The sequence below is a fragment of the Pyxicephalus adspersus genome, chromosome 11, assembly GCF_032062135.1.
Source record: "Pyxicephalus adspersus chromosome 11, UCB_Pads_2.0, whole genome shotgun sequence".
Taxonomy (NCBI): domain Eukaryota; kingdom Metazoa; phylum Chordata; class Amphibia; order Anura; family Pyxicephalidae; genus Pyxicephalus; species Pyxicephalus adspersus.
Window position 1 is genome coordinate 49,178,759 of NC_092868.1, and position 22,724 is coordinate 49,201,482.

Below are 22,724 nucleotides of genomic sequence, written 5' to 3' on the forward strand. Positions count from 1 at the left end.
AAACATGAAACCTAACAGCTAATCCTGCTCACCTTTGTTTATTGTAGGTGAAGCCGTCACAAGTTGACGAGTTTCAATAGCAATCTTCCTTGACGCATTTTGCACCAAAGTGCTTACTAAATTTTACTGAGAATTTTGATGTGAAACGCATTGAGATTGTTTTTGATTAGTTATTAATAAGTGAACTCTTTAGGCACAAAAAAACATTGTGAAAGACTGGCTTGTTAAGATTCATGTTTTCAGTTTTATGTGTGAGTACCAAACAGACCAATCTCCATCAGAAACAATACAACCTACCTGCAGTGGGGTATTCATAATCAGCTCTCTGCCTTCCATTATTAAATCTATAGTTTTCTTTAATTTTAATGTTATCTTCCTTTTTATATCTCAAATTTAAAGGCATAATATTAAAATTTGGATGCTGTTACACCCATTTACTTGCCTATGCTTTTGCACCTTCATCCAAACTTTTTAGGACAGTTTCAGCTTTTCATGCTAAGCAGATCAAAGAAGAATTTTAAATTTCATTGCTCATTTACATTGAGTGAATGAGGGGGAGCAGAACAAAATTTAGCAATGCAGGAAACCAATCATTATTCAATAAAATAAAATTAATTTAAAGTGTCAAATGTTTGTGTTGCCAAATGTAAGATAGGCCTTGTTATAAATTCAGCCAATGTTGTTGAAAGTTTTATTTCCATTGAGAAGTAGTAAACCCAAGTTTTCCATAAACAGCAACTTAAGTGACTGTATTGGCCAAATGGGTGAACAAGCAAGTGAATATCTTTTTATACTTGCAGTCAATGTGCTGGATGTTTTTAATTGTGTCCTTCAGATTATTGACTTGTTGTTGCAGAGGTTTTACTGGTGCTGTATGTAAGGTGTTAATAATGATCTGCCTAATTGTTATTAAGGTTTAAAAGCTTCTCTAGAAAGACTACAGCTGGAATACGTGGATGTAGTGTTTGCTAATCGTCCTGATCCCAACACCCCAATGGAAGGTAAGATGTCACCAATTTAGGAGAGACTTTTTATTTCATATAGATGGAGCTTTTGAATAAGAATAAGATGAGGTGTGCTTCACATCATGAAGGGGGTCAGTTCACTAAAACCCATGCAGCATTTTCATTACCAGTTAATGTTTGCACATTTTTGCAAATGGAAAACACATTTCAAAATAACTAAAAGCTGTTTTATTAGAGTTGTTATTGGTTTGTTTTAATACTAATTTGTAGCATGGTACAAAACTCTGTGGGGAAGAGTTAGAGTCTTTGTCTTGTTTTGAAGCACAAGTCAGTCTTAATTTCCAGCCTAAATCTGATAAATAAAAAACTTTTACAGTTGGTATTCTATTGAAAGCCACAATTGACTAATTGAAAAAGCCTTCCCCTAGCAGCATGTTGGAAATGGGACCATTGCTCTGTGTGGAAACAGAGCTCCAGCATGTCTTCTGCTGATTTAGAGGTAAAACTCTACCGTCATCACGAAACCAGAACGTTGATTGGAGAGTTATAAATCGGAGCAGGGTGCATGGTGGAGCTTAACAGATGTACCACAGAGGGAGCAAGGGTCTTCCTCTTCAGCATGCTGGCAGGAAATTGACTTTTTTTCCTAAAAAAAATATGAAAATGAACCTGCAATCTATTTACTTGATATAAACTGAAAGTTTGATTTGACTTTTAATGGTCACATACCCTTTAGGAAAGAAAAACAAAAATAGTAAGGGAAAATTCCCCCAGAGGTTGGACATGTATGGAAATATAGAAGCTTCTAACTCTACCCTGCCTTAATTAAAATGCGTTATAGATTATAGTTACAGTGTTTTTTTTTATATCTAGTCTTTATAATTGAAATGTGTTTTTTATTTGTAACTGTATAGCTATTATGGGGATATGCCTCCACCTGCTGTTCTCTAATTGACACCTTTTTACATAGACTGTGGGGCAGCACAGTGGCTCAGAGGTTAGCACTCTGGCCTTTGCAGCACTAGGTCCTAGGTTCGAATCCCAGCCAGGTCACTATCTGCATGGTTTGCAGTTTGCAGGTTCTCCCCGTGTCTGCGTGGGTTTCCTCCGGGTACTCCGGTTTCCTCCCACATCCCAAAAACATGCAATTAGGTTAATTGGCTTCCCTCTAAATTGACCTTAGACTACATTAACCACATATGACTATAGTAGGGACATAGATTGTGAGCTCCTTTGAGGGACAGTTAGTGACATGACTATGGACTTTGTACAGCGCTGCGTAATATGATGGCGCTATATAAATACTGTGTAATAATACCTGAAGGAAAGAAATATTACCCGTGGGCATCATACCGATTATAAAAAGTTGGCCCATTTTATCCATAACCTAAAAAGTTGTGGATGGACTTTAGTTTTAACTAGATAGAAAATAAGATTTGGCACCTCAGCATTATTTATGTGAAATAAGCTTTATGATGATTGGTGCACTGACCTTCTTCAAATAAAATCTGTCTATACAATGTATATTTTATAAAAAAAAAAATTGTGTCCTCCATGGATTTGTAGAAGAATTGGAGATGATGTAAAACTTCATCAAATTGTTTCTGAACCTTTTTTTTATTCGTGCACTGTGAGCATTCTCGTTACTTTAAAGCAGAACTCCTGGCTAGATTCAAAAGTCTTTAAGAGATGCAAAAAAAGAGAAATACAAGTTTTAGATTTGTCTTAGGGAAAATTCTCCTAGGCTTCCTTAAGCTAACTTATCCAAGAACCTTGGCACTTCTTTATGTGATTATTATTGGTTTGGATTGGCCAATCTCCGGTATGTTCCTTGGCTTTAGCAGAGATCACATGACAAAGCGAATGTTCTAATTAGCCAAGAAACAACTTATATCCCAATATTTATGCAATGAAGAGGTGGCGGCCTCCCTTGGCCCTGGCACTTGGGTCCATCCGTCCTAAGGCAATGTGTACCAAATCATATCTTTCCTGCCTCTAGGCTGTACAGGTAGTCCTCGGGTTACATACGAGATAGGGACTGTAGGTTTGAATTCGTATGTAAGTCAGAACAGGTACATTATTTTATTAAATTATATTAGGACAGATGTTTGTCTCAGCATATTATTAGGCAGCGTGGTGTTAGTTTCTGTAAAAAATTCTTAACTGTGAACTAATCACAAACAAAGCACAAAACAAAAAACTTTATGGAGCCTAGATATTAATTAACTTCTGGAGCAAGCTGTGCTTTGATATTGAGTTTGTCTTGGTCATCAAAGAGTTACAGGAGGCTACAGATCAGCTCAGCTCCTAAAGCCGCATACACACGTGCAATAAAAGTCGTTGGAAAGGATCTTTCACGATCCTTTCCAACGACTAGCACTGCACGATGCAAGAACGAGTGCTGTACATACAGTATCGTTCTGCTCTATGGAAAGAGGAGGGGGAGAACAACGGAGTGGCACCCCGTTGCACGCTTTCCCCCTTCCCTTGCATTAAGATCGTTAGTCATCCATCGTCCGTGGATCCGCCAGGACGGTCGTTCAGACGATGGATGACTGGCACTGTACACACGCCAGATTCTCGCCCAATATCGACCGAGAACTGTTGGACGTGTGTACGTAGCTTAAGATCACCCACAACCTCAGCTGTGTTTACCAGATTTTAACGATTTCTTCTGCAAGTCATTTAGACTGCCCTCCTCCAAGCCTCTGTCCTGCACACGAGGGAGCAGAGAAGCCCTGTTGGTATCTAGGATTCGGTCAGATGTCCTTAACCCGGGGACTACCTGTATATATTAATTTTATATTCCGTACCGCCATGTCACATGCTCATAAAGTAGAGTGGCTACTGCTTCCCTCCCATGGTCAATATTTTTTTAAAGCCCAGGGAAGTCTTAAAAGAACACCTCCAAACGTGCATACCTATTTGCTATATAATTCTAGTTTTCATGTATATTGTGTTACCCAGATTTGTTTTTAGCCAGGAGCTCGACTTTAAAGATTTATTTACAAGTGTTTGCAAATTATAATGTACTAAAGGCTCATTTTACTAATCAGAAATTATTTGTGGCTATGTCAGAGTCACATGGCTGAAAATAATATATTATTAATTATTAACAGATGACTTTGTTGAATGAAGCCCTATTTGTATAAAATTGCAAGTGTTTTTTCCCTAATTAAAAAATATGTATATTATTTTAAAATACAAAATCAGAAGGAACTGCAAGAGTATTTTTTTTTAAGTAGAATAATTTTTGTGCCAAGGTTAGTTTAAATGCCCTGTTGTATAATAATAATCTATTAACGTCACGTCCTGTGCAGTTATATCATTAATATGAAAAGTAAAGGTGAATAATAATAGTTTGTTGATTACTACTATATTAGTTTGAATAGTTTTCTTTTTTTTTAATAATTTAATTTCATGACTTTTTTTTTCTAAATTAATTTCATTTGTTTGAAAGGCTACTTTTTAGGGGAAGCCATAGATTTAGGATTATTCTTGAATTTTGGATTTGCATACAAACGTTAAACGTTACTTCTTTTACATTCTCTTGCATTTTTTTTATTTATATTGAATGCTTTGACAGCTTTCTTACTAAAACTGGAAAATTGTAGTTGACTTAAAATCCAGCCTTTGCACAACTGAAGGATATACTATACAGCAATACATACATATAAATAGATAAATATCATTCAAGCTCTTGTTTAAAGAGGAACTCCTTTTAAGAAACTATTTCAGGGAGAGATAATAGGCATTCTATATGCAGGCAAAATGTATTCTTCCAATATGCAGTCAATGGTCAGTTTTTAAGCCCATGTATATTGTAAAGTTTTCACTTGCACCTACCGACACATATCAGAAAGATGTTGGCGTCTGATCATCTGTAGCTGACCATAGAATGTTTTTTTTTTATTAATATAAAATTATAAATCTTATTTATTAGAAATTTTAGAATTACAAATCCTATATTCTTGTATGTCATGTTTACTACTTTCAGCCAGTATATAACAACCTCTTATTCTGACTACAGGTCATCAATAATATACCAGACATAGCCTGCAGAATTTCTCATTAGGAGGAGACACATAGGATTCTATTTATAAAGCAAGGAATCTGCCATTCCCTCAAATACTCCCTTGTGGGAAACAATTACTGACATTGAAACACATGGATCTGGAAAATTCCAAAATGGGAATGTTTGATTTCCCGTTAAATACAGCCCATTGATTAAAGGAAACCCAATGGAAATACATTAAGCCAGCTATTGCATCCTCATTTTGCAGATACTAGTTGCCTGGCTATCATGGAATCTTCTTGCCTTCTAAGGAATAACTGGATTAGGTAAAAAAATAGGAATGAGTATTTGTTTTGCTAGCATTCTGTGTATTTATGTTTATTCTGGGTTAGCATAGCAGCCAGGCAACTATCATCTTCATACCAAAAATAAGTTTGTGCTAAACTCCAGCCAGAGTTTGACTAAAGTTTTTTTTTTTCTAACTTTTGCTTACTAAATCAAAATAAGATTGAGATTTTTTTGTAGCTCAAACATGATTTTAATATCAAATGGACCCGTACTTTGTACACCGTGCTTTCAATCAGGAAATTAGTGCTGGGGTTTCTAGCTGAAAGTCTTAGTGAGTGTTCAATGCACTCACTTTATATTAATTATTTCAAAATGTATCAAAAAGAATTAAATAAAACAATATAAAATGATTCCTTTAAACATTTGCTTGGAGTTCTTGTTTAAAAAAAAAAAAAGTTTTTTTGATTAATTACTTTTGCTCTAACTTCTATATACTTATTTGTTGACATTTCTTTCCAGACATTTTCTTTAGAAAAAATAAAAACACCATAATATCTTTTAGTGTTCCCATCATCAATTCCAACAAAGCCACTCAATAAAAGGGTATTTAAGGGCATTATATGAATGAAAAACCATTTCTTATTCAATGATAGCTTTGCTTGAATGAAACCAGTATTTATTTATTTTTTCTTGTACCTTTATTAGTTTTAAAGCCCTGTGCCCTTTTTGTAAAAGAAATTTAATGAACTTACAGCTTTAAACTTTGGTCTTTCTAAATCTTTCTTTTGTCACCAGGAGACCCATTTAGTTCCTCCAAGTCGAGAACATTCATCATAGAAGGTACACAGTACCCAAAGTCTCCATATTGAATTCCGTGTCCAAAAGGCATTTTATGGCACAGATAATGTTTTATCTTTACCATATAAGTGTTACCTTCCCACACCCCAGTGCAAAGAAAAAAACAATCCATAAAATGCATTAAAATATCCCCTTTAAGAACATCTTGCAAGTAAACTCCTATTTTATTTTACAACCCCTTTATTATTACCCCCGTACGTACCCTCTTTTTGCCCTTATTTGTGTATCATTTCATTACTCCTGTAACTGGAATATATTTATTTATTCTTTTGCATGGTACAAACAGGTTTGGAGTTTTTTTTTATTGCTTTGATATTTCTGCATCATTGGTGTTAAGTTTGAGTGACCTTTTACCTCTTCTTTTGAGCACATTACCATTGTCAGCATTTTAGTAATGTGAAAAGAATACTCAATGATGCCAACTGACCTTCAAGAAATACCAACTTGCATTTTTTTTCTTGAAGAGTAGATCTTTGCTACAGCTGGGCAAAAAAAGTTGAATATTTTTAGTCAGGTTTTTTTATGTTCTTGTAAAAAAGAATGTTTTAAAATGTTTTAAATGTTATATTGCATCCACAGTTTTCTTTGATACATTTAAAGTTATAATGCTGATTTTTTTGCCCACTTGCAGCGTCTTTTTGTTTTGCTTGTGTGGTAATTTTTTTTTCTTATTCAAGTGTATTGCTTTGATTTGCACCAGTGCATTCATTAGAATCCCTCTGGTATAAAAAGAGGCTTGTTGGCTTAGTTCTGTCTGACAATGCATGGAAGGATTTCCTGCTTTGGACGGATGTTTTTGCTTCTCTTAGCATGGGCCTGTAAAAAAAAAAAAAAAAAGGAGAGTTGTGCATGGATGCATATAGAAAGTTGCAGTTACGGAAAAGTGTTTCTAAAAATATTTTATTAAAAAATAAATGTAATGTTTTAGTAAAGACACATGTACCTAGTTGTAGAGTGCAGATGGTTTTGCAAATTTAATATTTATCTTTTATATTTCAGCACAGATTTTGTGCATTTGTGAAATGCCATCTTACGTATTTTAAATAAATACTAACAGTGGATAAAAGTTTAAAGAAAATGCATGTATTCTGTTTTATTATTTTTGATTATTTGTATGGCTAAAGTACAGAGCTTTTTTATTTGCCTGTCCGCTTTTAGAAACACTTAAAAAATATCATAGTTGCATTTTGCAGTATGCCTTGCAAGCACTGTATAATGGGGATGTTACTTCCCTGTAAGCAGTTTAACCATCCACCTCCATAACGCCTTTTGTGACATCACATCAACCTGATACACAAAATTATTCCCCAGATTACACACTGTACCAGACTGTTTTTGATGGCATACACCTAATTAAAATATTCACAATTTTTTATATGATAGTTAGAAATTTTGTATTTCTTAATTTTATTCTATTAACACTATTTTCATATATTTATTTGGGGTTGTCTTCCATAGGCAAGTTTTTCACGTATGAGGATATCATTTCCTTCATTGAAAGGCCTACTAAACTTAAAAACTGGATGATTTTCTGTATATGAAAGGCTTATTGATATACTATAAATCCAAAAGTATGTGGAATCCCTCCCAATCTCAGGTGTTTCCAGTAAAGGGTACTGGTAATATTACATTATACATTAACATTTTAGGATATTCCATTGACTGTTTGGGAAGGCCCTTTTATGTTCCTGCCTTCTTCATAGGAACATTGATTGGTTTAGTGAGGAGGAACTCAAATGGCAATTCCAAAGGTCAGACGTCAACCTTTGGAAAAAAAATTGAAATACAGATGTACTACTAAGTGCTCCATTGGCCAAATCAACATACAAAACACACTTCAAATTCTTTGGGATTTCCAAAAGAGGGAAGAGAGTGGTAATGGAAGTAACTTAGTTTTGGAATGGGATGGCCAACAAGCCTATATAAAGTTTATATGGTTTTCACTAACTTTTGGCTGTATGGTATATTTCTGTATACCAATTTAACTAGTACCAATGTTATTGACCATTAAGAATCTACATCTCCAACCAGAAAATAATATATAATGAATTACTAATAGAATTCAGGAAGGATTGCCCTGATGCTACGCTACTCAAACTCAGAAATACTTAATTACCCAAATTTGGGTTTTATATTTATTGTCTATGGCCCCCATTGAGCAGGATTTCTGCAGAACCTTGAAGTAAGAGGTATGCCTCTTGGTTGTTCTATGCAGTAACGCCTTTCCATCTCATGTGCATTCCTCTATTCATAAGGGGATGAATGAATAATTTTTTTTCCACGAGATCAGGATTATGCATTATTAAATAATGAATAGACTGTAAATGGTCATTGGGAACTGAAGTATTAACAAAAGAAATCTTTAGAGAAGTCATGTACCCTGCATGGTTGTGTTTTCTGAACTCAGTGAACTATACCCAATGTTGAAGATGACCTAGAGAAAAAGTAGTGAAAAGCTCTGGCCATTAGTTTTATTGTAGAACACCCTTACCAGCCCCTGGGGAATCATTCAAAGTATGAAAGCTTTTGTAAAAATTATATATTTAAATTAATTAAATATTTTTATATTTTCCATACAGAGTTTTTTTGGGCTTTAGGTTTAGTGATCCTTTTCCCTAATACCTTATTCTTGCGTCCAGCTTATACCCACATTCAGAGCAGTTTCCATTGACCTGATCCTAGTATTATAGTCTCTTGCTCCGTTCTTTTCCAGTACAGTTTAAACTAGACTTCCTTAAAAAAATGTATTGAGGGGAAACACTTGAAATAACTTTCAGGTCTCAGGGAACCCCTGCTATAATTTACTATATCCAAAGCTCACAGTACATTATTGTGGTGGTCAGTGGAAAGAATGCTTCTTACATTGCTGGCAATTGGGAAAAACGTCATTCTTACAAATAGTCAAAAAGATTATTGGTGTCAGTAAAACTGGTCTGCAAGACACAAATTGCTCATTGCTCAAGGAACCCCTACCAGCCTCTGGAGAAGTCCTAGGGTTCCATAGAACCCTGGTTGAGAAACACTGGTTTAGACCAAGGGTTCTTAATTGTATTACAATTACTGACTTCCCTTAAATGGCCCAGTATATCTCTGTACCACACCTATTGGATACTACTATGACTTTATATATGAATAGCTAGAGAAAAAAAGTTGAAAGAATATAAGAATTTTATCATATTTATGTAACATCTAACATACACAAGATAGCTACAAATATTGAGATTTCAACAGATTTTTAAACAAGGCCCTGTTGCTAACAATGTGATTGCACATCATCAAGTCAGTTTTCTACCTTGACTTCAGGTTAAGTAATGCAGAGAATCCAGTTTTAAAGATTTTTTGTTTTAAATTTTATCAATTCATTTTATGAAATTCAAATTTCATGTGATGCCCATACCCTCCAAAGGTTATGCATATCTTCTAATAACTATGTCACATGATTGGTTTTGGAAATTTGACATTAGTACTGCTTAAATTGTTAAACGATTTAGAACAGACTAGCCCAGAATATCTTTATCTTTTACATTACTAAGAGGTTCAAATAAAAACATTTTTCTTGGTTGTCTGTTGATTTTATCAGCCCATTTTATAGCGATAATGCAACACAACTGTAGTTATCCTATAATACTAAATCACTGCACCAAACACGCCTGTCCACCATAATTTCCATATGGTGCTAGTAGAGCATTTTAAGACTCAGCAATTCTCCATGAGAAGAATGCTGATGTTTGTCAGTCAGTTTTCATTTTTACTTATTCAAGCCAAACAGAGTAGACACCAGCTTGTGTTTTTGATGTAAGGTAAGTTGTTTTTTTTTTTCATTTTTTATTTTTACATTACTATATTTATCAATATGTAGCACATGTGCATTTCTTTTTTCTTACTTAAATAATGTAATATTATGCATCATGCATTTTGAGGCTTTCTAAAACAGTGGTGCACTTTTTAAGGCTGATCTACCTAGTCTTTGAATTATTCTTTCTTTCTTTCCCTTCCTTTCCTCACTTTCTTACTTTTTTTTCTTTTCCACAGTTCTTCATTTCTTTTCCTTCAGTTTCTTCCTTTCTTTTTTTCTCCTCAGTTTCTTCCTTTCTTTTTTTTCCTCAGTTTCTTCCTTTCTTTTCTTCTGTCTTTTCCTTTCCCTTCTTTCCCTCCATCTCTTCCTTTCTTTTCCTCTTCTCTGCCTCTTCCTTTCCTTCATCTCTTCCTTTCCTTTCTTTCCTTTTCATTCTTCCGTCTCTTCCTTTCCTCTGCCCGTTTTTTTTTTTCCTTTTCTTTCCTCCGTCTCTTCCTTTCTTTTTCTTTCCTCTGTCCCTTCCTTTCCTTTCTTCCACACTGTCTTCCTTTCATTTCTTTTCCTCTGTATCTTTCTCTCCTTCACTCCATCTCTTCCTCCCATCTCCTCTTCTCCATTTCTTTTTTTTCTTCGTCTCTTCCTTCCTTTTCCTCCATCTCCTTATCTCCTCTCCTCTTCTCCGTCTCTTCCTTTCCTCCGTCTTTTCATCTCCTCTCCTCTCCTTTCCTCGGTCTCTTTCTTTCCTTTCCTCTGTCTCTTCATCTCCTCTCCTTTTCTCCGTCTCTTCATCTCCTCTCCTCTTTTCTGTCTCCTTCTTTCCTCCCCTCCTTCTCTTCATCTCCTCTCCTCTTCTCTGTCGCTTCATCTCCTCTCCTCTTCTCCATCGCTTCATCTCCTCTCCTCTTCTCCGTCTCTTCGTCTCCTCTGCTCTTCTCCATCTCTTCGTCTCCTCTGCTCTTCTCGATCTCTTCGTCTCCTCTGCTCTTTTCTTTCTTTTCCTTTCCTCTGTCCCTTCCTTTCTATTCTTTTCTCTCTGTCTTCCTTTCTTTTTCTTTCCTCTCTCCCTTCCTTTCTTTTCCTTTCCTCTGTCTCTTCCTTTAATTTCTTTTCCTTCGTATCTTTCTCTCCTTCACTCCATCTCTTCCTCCCCTCTCCTCTTCTCTATTTCTTTTTTCTTCATCTCTTCCTTTCTTTTACTCCATCTCCTTATCTGCTCTTCTCCCTCTCTTCCTTTCCTCCGTCTCTTCATCTCCTCTTCTCTGTCTCTTCATCTCCTCTTCTCTGTCTCTTCATCTCCTCTTCTCTATCTCTTCATCTCCTCTTCCCTGTCTCTTCATCTCCTCTCCTCTTTTTTTGTCTCTTTCTTTCCTTTCCTCCGTCTCTTTCCTTTCCTCCATCTCTTTCTTTCCTTTCCTCCGTCTCTTTCTTTCCTTTCCTCCGTCTCTTCATCTCCTCTCCTCTTTTCCGTCTCTTCATCTCCTCTCCTCTTTTCCGTCTCTTCATCTCCTCTCCTCTTTTCCGTCTCTTCATCTCCTCTTCCCTTTTCCGTCTCTTCATCTCCTCTTCCCTTTTTTCTGTCTTTCTTTCCTCCCCTCCTTCTCTTCATCTCCTGTTCTCCGACTCTTCCTTTTTCCTCCGTATCTTTATTTCTTCTCAGTTGCTTCATCTCCTCTTCTCCGTCTCTTCATCTCCTCTACTCTGTCTCTTCATCTCCTCTTCTCCATTTCTCGTTTTCCTCTTCTCTTCTTCCCGTCATCTCCTCTCCTTTTCTCAGTCTCTTTATCTTTTCTCAGTCTCTTTATCTTTTCTCTGTCTCTTTATCTTCTCTTCTCCATCTTTTCCTTTCCTCTTCTTCGTCGTTTCATCTCCTCTCCTCTTCTTCGTCGTTTCATCTCCTCTCCTCTCCTCTTCTCCATCTCTTCATCTCTTCTCCATCTCTTTCTTTCCCTTTCTTTCATCTCTTTATCTCCTCCCCTCTTCCCTGTCTCTTCCTTTCCTCCACCTCTTCATCTCTTCTCCGTCTCTTCTTTTCCTTTCCTCCCTCTCTTCATCTCTGCACCTCTTCTCTGTCTCTTCATCTCATCTCCTCTTCCCTGTCTCTTCATCTCCTCTCCTCTTCCCCGTCTCTTCATCTCCTCTCCTCTTCCCTGTCTCTTCCTTTCCTCCGTCTCTTCATCTCTTCTCCTCTTCTCTTCCTTTCCTTTCCTCCGTCTCTTTATCTCCTGTCCTCTTCTCAGTCTCTTCCTTTCCTCTGACTCTTCTTCCACTTTCCTCTTCTCCATCTCTTCATCTGTTCTCCGTCTTTCTTTCCTTTCCTCTTCTCCATCTCTTCCTTCCCTCCATCTCCTCATCTCATCTCCTCTTCTCCGTCTCTTCCTTTCCTTTCTTCCATCTCTTTATCTCCTCCCCTCTTCCCTGTCTCTTCCTTTCCTTTGTCTCTTTATTTCTTCTCCTCCTCTTTGTCTCTTCCTTTCCTTTCCTCCATCTCTTCATCTCCTCTCCTCTTTTCCATCTCTTCCTTTCCTTTCCTTCGTCTCTTCCTTTCCTGTCCTCCCTCTTTTCCATTCCTGTCCTCCCTCTCTTCCTTTCCTGTCCTCCCTCTCTTCCTTTCCTGTCCTCCCTCTCTTCAGCTCCTCTCCTCTTCTCCGTGTCTTCCTTTAATTTCCTCCCCTCCCTCTCTTCATCTCCTCTCCTCTTCTCTGTCTCTTCATCTCCTCTCTGTCTCTTCATCTCCTCTCCTCTTCTCCGTCTCTTCTTTCCTCTGTCTCCTCCTTTCCTTTCCTCCGTCTCTTTATCTCCTCTCCTCTTCTCAGTCTCTTCCTTTCCTCCGAATCTTCTTCTCTGTCTCTTCCTTTTCCTTTCCTCTGTCTCTTCAGCTCCTCTCTTTCTTTGTCTCTTCCTTTCCTTTCCCCCCCATATCTTCATCTCCTCTCCTAATCTCTGTCCCTTCATCTCCTCTCCTGTCCCTGTCTGTCCTTCCCTGTCTCTTCCTTTCCTCCGTCTCTTCATCTCTTCTCCTCTTCTCCATCTCTTCTTTCCTCTGTCTCCTCCTTTCCTTTCCTCCGTCTCTTTATCTCCTCTTCTCCGTCTCTTCCTTTCCTCTGTCTCTTCTTCTCCGTCTCTTCCTTTCCTTTCCTCTGTCTCTTCCTTTCCTTTGTCTCTTCATCTCCTCTCCTCCGTCGCTTCATCTCCTCTCCTCCGTCGCTTCATCTCCTCTCCTCCGTCTCTTCATCTCCTCTCCTCCGTCTCTTCATCTCCTCTCCTCCGTCTCTTCATCTCCTCTCCTTTTCTCCGTCTTTTCCTTTCCTTTCCTCCCTCTCTTCATCTCCACTCCTCTTCTCTGTCTCTTTCTTTCCTCCATCTCTTCATCTCTTCCTTTCCTCCATCTCTTCATCTCTTCCTTTCCTCCATCTCTTCCTTTCCTCCGTCTCTTCATCTCCTCTCCTGTTCTCTGTCTCTTCCCTTCCTCTCTCTCCTCTCCTCTTCTCCATCTCTTCCTTTCCTCCGTCTCTTCATCTCCCGTCTCTTCATCTCCTCTCCTGTTCTCTGTCTCTTCCCTTCCTCTCTCTCCTCTCCTCTTCTCCATCTCTTCCTTTCCTCCGTCTCTTCATCTCTTCTTCTCGGTCTTTTCCATTTTTTTTTTCCTCTTTTCTGTCTCTTCGTTTACTTACCTCCATCTCTTCATCTCCTCTCCTCTTCCCTGTCTCTTCCTTTCCTCTGTCTTTTTTATTTTCTCTCTGTCTCTTTCTTTTCTTTCCTTAGTCTCTTCATCTCCTCTCCTCTTCTTCATCTCTTCCTTTCCTTTCCTCCCCTCCGTCTCTTCATCTCCTCTTCTCCGTCTCTTCATCTCCTCTCCACTTCTCCGTCTCTTCATCTCCTCTCCTCTTCTCCATCTCTTAGTTTCCTTTCCTTCCCTCCCTTCTCCTCTCTTCTCCTCTTCTCCATTTCTTTTTTTCCTCTTCCCCTTCACTTCCTTTCCTCTATCTCCATCTCCTCTTCTCTGTCTTTTCATCTTCTCTCCTCTTCTCCATCTCCTCTCCTCTTCTCCCTTTCCATCTCCTCTCTTCTTCTCCCTCTCTTCATTTCCTCTTTTTTCTTCTCCCTCTCTTCATCTCCTCTTTTTTCTTCTCCCTCACTTCATCTCCTCTCCTCTCCTTTTCTTTGTCTCTTACTTTCCTTTCCTCCCCTCTCCTCTTCTCCATTTCTTTTTTTTACTCTTCTCCGTCTCTGTACAAATTTTCCATATTTAAACACTACAGTCTTCCAGATAAACGTATCTGGAACATGTTTATTTCCCTAGTGAGTGAACTTGGACTTTTTTTAACGTGACTAACTATGTAACATGTTGGCAATAGAAAAGCAGCCTGTTGGTAATGGTGTAATACATTTTTTTGGCATATTCTATGGTGTTTGTTCTAAATGCTTGTAGAGAATTGTTACTGGATTTTACACAATAGGCAACTATGCTCTTAGATGTATTTGCATTAGTTGAATATTAAACTTCAATTTTGTATCACCATTTGGTCCACAAAGAGTCCAAGAGTTAGTGAGAGCCTTAAGCAAGGTTTTCTTTCTTCAAAAGTTTTCTGGTTGTGTATAGCAGTACTGTGTGTAATTGACCATTGGTGGCTGTGACATGCAACTGTGAAATTGTAGGAATGGTTTATAGCAAAAATAGTGCTTAATGCTGACAGGTTGAAGCCTTGTTGGGCTTAAGTCCAATGGGCGATTCAGGGACTCTGGGAAGAGTCTAAAAAACATCAAAAGGCACTTCATGGGTATTGTAACATTTAGCCAGTATTAAGAACCTGATTGTTTTATTTTTTGTATAAAAAATAAAATAGTGAAATCTAAAAGAAATTATGAAAAGAGCACCCACCGGTAACCCACAAGCAAACCTTTATATGGCTTGATTTGCCAGCTGTAACCTATAAACCTTTCCAGTAGCAGACATCCCCTAGTATTGTGGGGATGTCAACCTAAACAAATTCACAGATTCCCTGCAGTCTGTTTTGCTGATTTATGAGAGGTGTTGTCATAATCACACAAGGAGAAAGCAGAATGGAAACTCATGGCCCAGAGATTGGACAGGAAGCCAATCATAAATAGATCTTGGAACTTTTTTTTTTTAATCTATTTTCAGTCTCTTTGGACTGAAGTTTTAAAAACATTTTAATTTTCAGTACAAAGGTTGCTGCATTGATGCCGTTTGATAAATTTGCTTTCCGCTGTGTAAAAAAAAAAAAAAAAAATTTTGGCTTGGTGGGTTTTTTATACCATGGAAAATTGGTAATCTTGCTATTCTTGAAACCAGCTTTGCGTTTGCCTGAATTGTTAAAATTTTTCATCTTTTCTAGCCATGGGGAAGGGGACTGAGTATGCTTTTTTGGAATTTCTCATATAACTGGCTTTACCTAAGGGTGTAGATTGGTTACATTGCTTGCAAGATGTCCTTGCAGCATTTCTCTTTCACACTGTTGTAGTGTTAGCTTCCTGCATGGTATGAGTCAGCAGTATAGGGTTAACCAAGTTTTTACTGTCCCATCTTCCCTTCATTGTTTTCTATGCAGAAACCGTCCGAGCCATGACGCATGTCATTAACCAAGGAATGGCAATGTACTGGGGTACCTCACGCTGGAGTTCCATGGAAATAATGGTACAATTTTATTTTCCCCATTTGCAATTGATTTAACTTTAAGGTCTTCAGGTAACCTCTGCTACTAATACTATATCTACAGCTCACAGTATATTAGAGTGGTGGCCAGTGGGAAGATAGACACCCTTACAGATGACCAGAATTGCTCATTGCTGAAAGAAGCCCTAGCAAAAGGTTCTGGAAAACCCTAGGGTTCTACAGAACATTGGTTGAAAAAAAACACTGGTTTATGCTAAAGAAATAGAACATTTAAGTTGAAAAAGCAACAACTGTTTCATAACTTTATGGCATTCCTGGGCACCTTCCCCATTTAGCCAAGTTTACACAATGAACTAGTAGGCTAATGCTGGCAAGGTAGACTAGACTTTGAGGCAATATATGTTTGTCCTAAGTCTCACAGGTCTTCTGCAAATAGTGGCTGCTCCAAGTCCATCAAGCAGGGACCTTTCAGTTTATAAGTGAATTGATCTGGGGTTCCAAAAAACATTAACATGGTTCTCTATAAAGCAGTAATCCTATACCCAGCTTTGTGATTGATAACTGTTCTGCTTCATCTTTTCCTGATCACTACTGGGGCCAAATAGTGCATTTGGCTGCCAATAGGGAGGCTCAGTAGGCTGGCCAGTTATTGAACGGGAAGCCATGTAATGCAAAATCTTTGGAGATTCCTGGTTCTTTGACGGTACAACAAGGTCAGGTGAGCCTAAAGATCAAAACTACTGAACATAGTTAAAGATATTTTAAAAATGTGCATTTCCTTTGGGCCCTGTGCCAATGGGTTTTGTTCACATTGGGTGTTTTTTTTTGCATTCCAATTCAAGTGTTTGGGTTCAAAACCCATTGAATCAGATTAAATTCATATCAGAATAAGATCACCTGCAGGTTAATACACATGCAATTCTCAGAAATGTCTCAAAAAAGTGCCGCCATCAACAAAAGCCCATTGACACAGGTCCTTAAGCTGACCATATTTACAGATATTTTACCTGTGGGTTGAACTACAAAGCAATCTTAAAGTATATCTTACCCTTAACTGTGAATGTGAAGTTTGAATTTATTTTTTTGTTAAAAAAAGTTGCAGATTTACCATAATGAAAAATTGTTAGTTTTACCTAATATATAAAGAATAAAGTTGAATGAACATTGTGGGGAGTTGCAGCAATTCCACATTTGATGTCCTGACAAGGGACCTACCTGTCCACAGACGGCCTAAGAAAGTGAAAACTGAAAGATTATACAGCTGGAACAAATCCAGTATTTTAGCTTAAATAAATATTAGATACAAATATAAATGGAGGGCTGACGATGACTTGAGCAGACAAGAGCTAGTTACAGTTAAATGCTTTCAGAAGATGTGCGGCTTAATTATTTTTGGAGCTGAGTGAGCATGTTTCCACTACACAGGACAGTGGACTAGATGGAACAAGGAATATTATGTATTTGGCCTACAATGTGTACATTTAACTAACTTTCAGATATGTTTTTGTTTTATATATGCACCAGCAGTTTAATGTGTGTTTGCCCATTTGTTTTATCCCCTCAATTTCCCCTACCTATATTTTGTAGTTGTCATTTTGTCATGTAATAAAAGACTTTTGTAAAGGTTTCACATGCTGACAATACTTCTTTTATGATTGATGAACAACAACAGTATACAGTATTTGAATTATGATGTGTGTTATTTGGTGTTTGTTAATCAGCCCTGAAGAAGGGGACACAGATCCCTGAAACGGGTTAGCCTCCTTCTTAAATTTTATTAAACACAATGCCTCTCTCAATATACTTTTTTTAAGCTACCAATGCAAACTACATGTTGATCATTAGTAGGAGTCATACCCAGGGCACTTTCCTTCCACTTTACTTCCATATTATTTCCAGTTTCAGCAGAACGCTGACCATATTAAAATAGATGTGAACAGCTGCACATCATTACTCTGGATTGGTGTCCTAGTAGTGACAGTGGTAGCCCTGCACAATATGTGTCGACACAAACACCTGTAGACTCCATCAGAAGCTGGAGTGACAACAGGATCCTCACTTGCAGACAGTTGACGCCAAATACCAAGTGCCAAAGCAAATACCTTTCCAACAGGGTCACCAGAAATTATTATTCTAATGAAAACTGCAGATTTAAAAAAAATGCCATTAAAATATTAAAGCATATGTATGTTATTTACATGACCTTTTGTTTTCCTATGTTGTTTTGCAGATTACAAAGAACCAGAGCATTTATGGATAATTTCTTATTTTCTTGTAGGAAGCGTATTCTGTAGCACGGCAGTTTAATCTGATCCCTCCTATCTGTGAACAAGCTGAATATCACATGTTTCAAAGAGAAAAAGTAGAAGTCCAACTTCCAGAGCTGTTCCACAAGATTGGTAAGGTTCTCCCCCCCTATGTAAAGATAAAAGGTATTATTAAGGAGGGGCTTTCATGGAAGATTGTGGGCTACCATTGGTAACCTAATGGTAGTTTCCTGTCTGCCATACAGACCAGTAATCTTCTCACTGACAAGCATAGTCAACAAATGGCCCACCAGCAAGAAGAGTTCGTGGGCTCCGCACTCATCCACTGTCGGAGAACAAACATTTCTTCACTTTGTACAGATAAATGCAGATGAGAGCCCTAACAATACCCTGGACTCCCAAGAAAAATCCAACTAGCTCTTCTAGTCAGTTTGAGATTGTGTCACGAATAAATGACGGAAGCCTTCTGAAGAATACCTCGTGATTCTAGAAGTGAGCATTATCCAGAAGAACATGATAACTGTTGCCTGACCTGCATCTGGTTTGAATGGGCTCTTGCCGAGGATCCTTACAAATCTATGCCTCCTGCACAAATAAAATGTCCCCTCCTGTACATCTGCCAGTTTTCTGCAAAATTGAAAATGCCAGCTACTTGGCTAATCGTGATGCTCCTGCCGTCTCTTTTAATGCCATTGTCTAGTAGCTGCAGAATCTGCAGTGTTTACACAATGAATCAGACAACACCTTAATCTGATTATAATTTTTATGTAATTATATAGCAATGTCATATTACAAAGTCTTGGTCATAGTCATTCCAGTAACTGCCACTAAGAGAAGACGTCCTGTGGTCGTAACATGGTCAAGGCCAGTTGGTGGGGAAACCATTTTACGTACCAATATGTGGTATTGGGCTGTGGGAGGAAACCAGAATGCCTGGAGGTAGTCTAGCCAAAAGCAGGAAGAACATGCTAACGCCACACAGTCTCCTGGTCAAGATTCCATCCTAGGACCTTAGTTCTGCAAGAGTATAGTGCTAGTCAACTAAGGACCATGTCACTGTCCTATGCTTCTTATAGGAAACCATTAGGTAGGTGGTTTGGATTAGCAGATGAGTTGGAAGATTTCAGGTAACATCTAGCTGTTGACTTTTTGGATGCAAAAGTATGTTGCAGCTTACCATATACTTGTACCCGTCCCCTCGTACCTCCATTTCGGCTGTCCCTGAGATGCTCCCCCAGAAGCTGTTTTCTTTGTAAAATGTCCCTAATATAAATAACCCCTCTTTTTGTTATTGTCTTAGGCTCTGGTTAAAGGCTTGGTGGAGCCATAAAACAATGTGTTATATTCCCCCATTGGCACCATTGTCATTGAATACATCTGCCCCCTGTTTCGAGATATTTCATTAATATAAAAGGAAACAGACAGAGATTCTAAATAGCTGTGAATGTATTTTGTAAGTAAAACGAATTGTATTGCCTGCATTCTTTTCTTACATTTTATTTTGTATGCTTGGACATTACAGGTGTGGGGGCTATGACGTGGTCCCCGCTTGCTTGTGGGATAGTTTCTGGAAAATATGATGGTGGGATTCCACCATATTCTAGAGCCTCACTAAAGGTTTGTATAAGAACAGTAAAATAATACAGTTATAATAATATATAATTTAATAAAACACTTTACAATATTATTTTCTTTGGATAGAGAAAGGCTTTAGCTTCTTATCAACTGGGCTGTGTATAGTTCTATTATTTAGGTACACAGTTACCAGTTAACCAATGTTTCGTTCCAGTTCATCTAACATTGAATGTTTTTATTGTTCTGCCTTCTTTAGGCTAACAGATTTAATAATTAGTATTTTTTCTTACATCAGGTTTTGTTTGGGGTGTTTTAACCCCTCCTCATAGTTTGTAAAACATTTGCTGCTTGTTTGGCCTTCAGGATTCGCCCTAAACTAAGTTAGAGATTTGGGTTGTGGGTTAATATTTTTAGATATATTAGTGTTGGATTTTTATATTTCACTTAGAAAGAACAACTTTATTAGCTCTTCAAACAAGCTTTTCTATGGTTGGTTCTGTGGTAACATGTCTTGTATCTGATGAGTATTGATAATGAACTAACAGCCTGGAAACAAACCGGAAAAAAACAAACTGATTTTGTGCTTTTGCATCTTTTTCACTACACAAAAATTGCACTGTACCTTCAGCTGAAAAGATTGGTAGGTTCAACTTGGTAAACCATAGTTTTCTTGCAAATATCAAAATTGGTTCCTACCATTTACCATCACCAGAGTCTGCATGATGGCCTTGTATCATGGTTTGAGCCCTCATTAACCAATAGGGAGGTTAACAAGTGGAAAGAAGTCACATAAGTATTTTATAAAAACTTATCCAGAACCTAAATCTTTAAATCTGCCAATTGTTTTTTTTTTTTAATGTGCAAGTACCTATTGCTAGCTATTGTTTATCATATGCTTAGCTTGGGCTATCATCATGTGTCACAAACTTTACACAAAAATACAGGAACACTACAGCAGTTACACTAAAAGGCTTTAGTTTGTCAAATATCCAATCTATGAATAGAATAGTAAAACAGAACAACCTACAACAAATACCTGTGAAAGCATATCTCTATAGAAAACCTTTTTCTATGAGGGCGGGTGGCCCAGGGAAGGATTAGACCCTAGATTGCATTTTTATTGTTGTGTTTGCTTTTATTAGGAAATTAAAATCCTATTTGTACTGGGGACCTCTGTGTCATAGACATGGGACATTCACTTAACTTTTGGAGGTTTCATCTAACTCTTGTGGGTTTTTTTTGGAACAGGAAGACATTTTAACTCTTCCATACTCCATATACCAAAAAAGTTAAGTTTTTTTCCCCCCTCATACATTCACCTAAATCGACTAACATTTAAAAACTAGTGTTGTTGTCAAAGACCTTCATAGTGCAGACAAAATCTCACAAACTGAATATTTCTATGCATGAATGTGCTGTGGATAGAGCAACTTTCCAGGTATGAAATCCAGAGACCCCACAAGGTGCTAAGAGATATCTTGCAATAAGAGACCTATACCACTGGATACACCAAAAAAATGATATTCCAAGTTTTAAAGTGAATATCCCAACAAAGTGCGGTGGGTTCATAATGCAGTGAAGATTTTTATGCAAGATCAGTGTCCTGCCTCTTGATAGTTTGTTCTGTAGTATCTGATATATGGCGCTATCCCGTACATTCTTGCAAATATTAAGTATATAGGATTTTGCAAAGTTGTCAATTTAGGGTCACCTGATGTCTTTTATAAAGCATTCTGTTTTTACTGGTATATTGTATTGAATTTTGACCCAGACAACATAAATCATCATTAACCTTTACCTTCAGGTTTGTAGAGTACATTCTTTACTGTCTTAACATGGACATGGAGAACTGGCTGTACATGTCCTCTATGGGTGGTAAAGGATCTTGCATCCAGAAAGGACTATAATACAGATGTCTCCCTCCAGTGCCTGGTAGCTTTCATACATGTGAACATGAAGGGTATTATTACACGAGGGAAGACACTGCTGCAGAGAGCCCATATTACCAGCATCGACTTACAGGATTGATGTCCCATTGATGTTTCCCATAAGTCATTTGTCCATATATAAATAGCTTATTTCAGAAGTTCTTGTAAACATCATCTCATTCTTAGCTGTGTATAATTTTTCAGGGTTATCAGTGGTTAAAGGACAAGATATTGAGTGAAGAAGGAAGACGGCAGCAAGCTAAACTGAAAGAGCTTCAGGCCATTGCAGAGCGTTTGGGCTGCACGCTTCCACAGTTAGCTATTGGTGAGTCTAGCTGTACAAATACCTTCTCGATGAGCCTAGTGGTCCTGTTTGTAGATAAATGGAGCAGACCAGATATTTAGCAGGCAAACTGCACACTATGACTATTGGTGCTTGTGTGGACCAAAGTGCTCAGATCTTTAATGCCAGGAACAAGATACATTGGTAGACTCAGTCTGTAACACCTGAACTACACTCATGTTGGGCTATCCTGCGCTCTAGATAAATTAACATTATTTTGGTTTTTAAATATGGTGAGCAAAATGCTAAAGACTTTTGTTCTGTTTGCAGCCTGGTGCCTGAGGAATGAGGGTGTCAGTTCGGTCTTGTTAGGAGCTTCTAATGCTGACCAACTCCTGGAGAATATTGGAGCAATACAGGTTAGTCTTCTACCACCAAACCATGGTGGACAATTCTTCTAGTGAATGTGCACTCTGTATGATACTGGTAATCAATATTATGGAACATTAGTAGACAACCTTTACAGATTTACCTCTAAAAATTTTGCTGCCTGGCTGTCTTTCCTATCTGTGGCTTCCTGAAACCAGTATGCTTGTAACCTTCATAGCTGCTCCAGGTCTACCTACTGTACCTACTGAAATCAAAGAGTCTGCAGGACAGCCATGCAACAAACCATGTTTGAAGAAAGACGGTGGTAGTAGCCCACATATTTCACTGACAGGTCCACTTTTAGCATCTTTTGCACTTTCAATGTTGTTTGTGCTTCAGTCCTAAAGTGGCTCCATTGTCCTTTACAAGATGTTTACATCTTTATGAGGAATCTGAGGCTTAAATTGGTATCAAGAAGATTTTTTAAGGTATATCACATTTGAAGGGTTCCTCATCCAGTTTTTTTACTTTCAGTTTTCAGAAACTTGACCTTGACCGTGTAAAATTCTAATCTTCAAGGTTAGATGTTCCTGATAACTGGCAGTTGAGGTTATAGACAACAAAATGTAATAATGTTTACAAAAAAGAATGGTTGAGACAAACTGTGTCTCTTAAAACCCATTTAAAATGGTAGTAAAAATTTGCAACTTGTCTTGAAACCTTTTAATGCCCATTCATACTATGT

At 37.7% G+C, this 22,724-nt stretch overlaps 1 protein-coding gene across 8 annotated transcripts in view; it reads left to right on the plus strand.

Moving 5' to 3' along the window:
• Positions 1 to 22,724, plus strand: part of KCNAB2 (potassium voltage-gated channel subfamily A regulatory beta subunit 2) — a 139,509-nt gene that overhangs the window by 107,414 nt on the left and 9,371 nt on the right. For 4 of the 8 annotated variants that reach the window (XM_072426980.1, XM_072426981.1, XM_072426985.1 and 1 more), the window contains 7 exons: positions 915 to 1,001; positions 6,064 to 6,108; positions 15,493 to 15,578; positions 17,836 to 17,956; positions 19,347 to 19,441; positions 21,532 to 21,652; positions 21,941 to 22,029. In XM_072426980.1, the coding sequence (XP_072283081.1) occupies positions 915 to 1,001; positions 6,064 to 6,108; positions 15,493 to 15,578; positions 17,836 to 17,956; positions 19,347 to 19,441; positions 21,532 to 21,652; positions 21,941 to 22,029 (644 nt within the window). The remainder of the gene's footprint in view (positions 1 to 914; positions 1,002 to 6,063; positions 6,109 to 15,492; positions 15,579 to 17,835; positions 17,957 to 19,346; positions 19,442 to 21,531; positions 21,653 to 21,940; positions 22,030 to 22,724) is intronic. The other 4 variants (XM_072426982.1, XM_072426983.1, XM_072426979.1 and 1 more) reach the window with 2 other exon arrangements.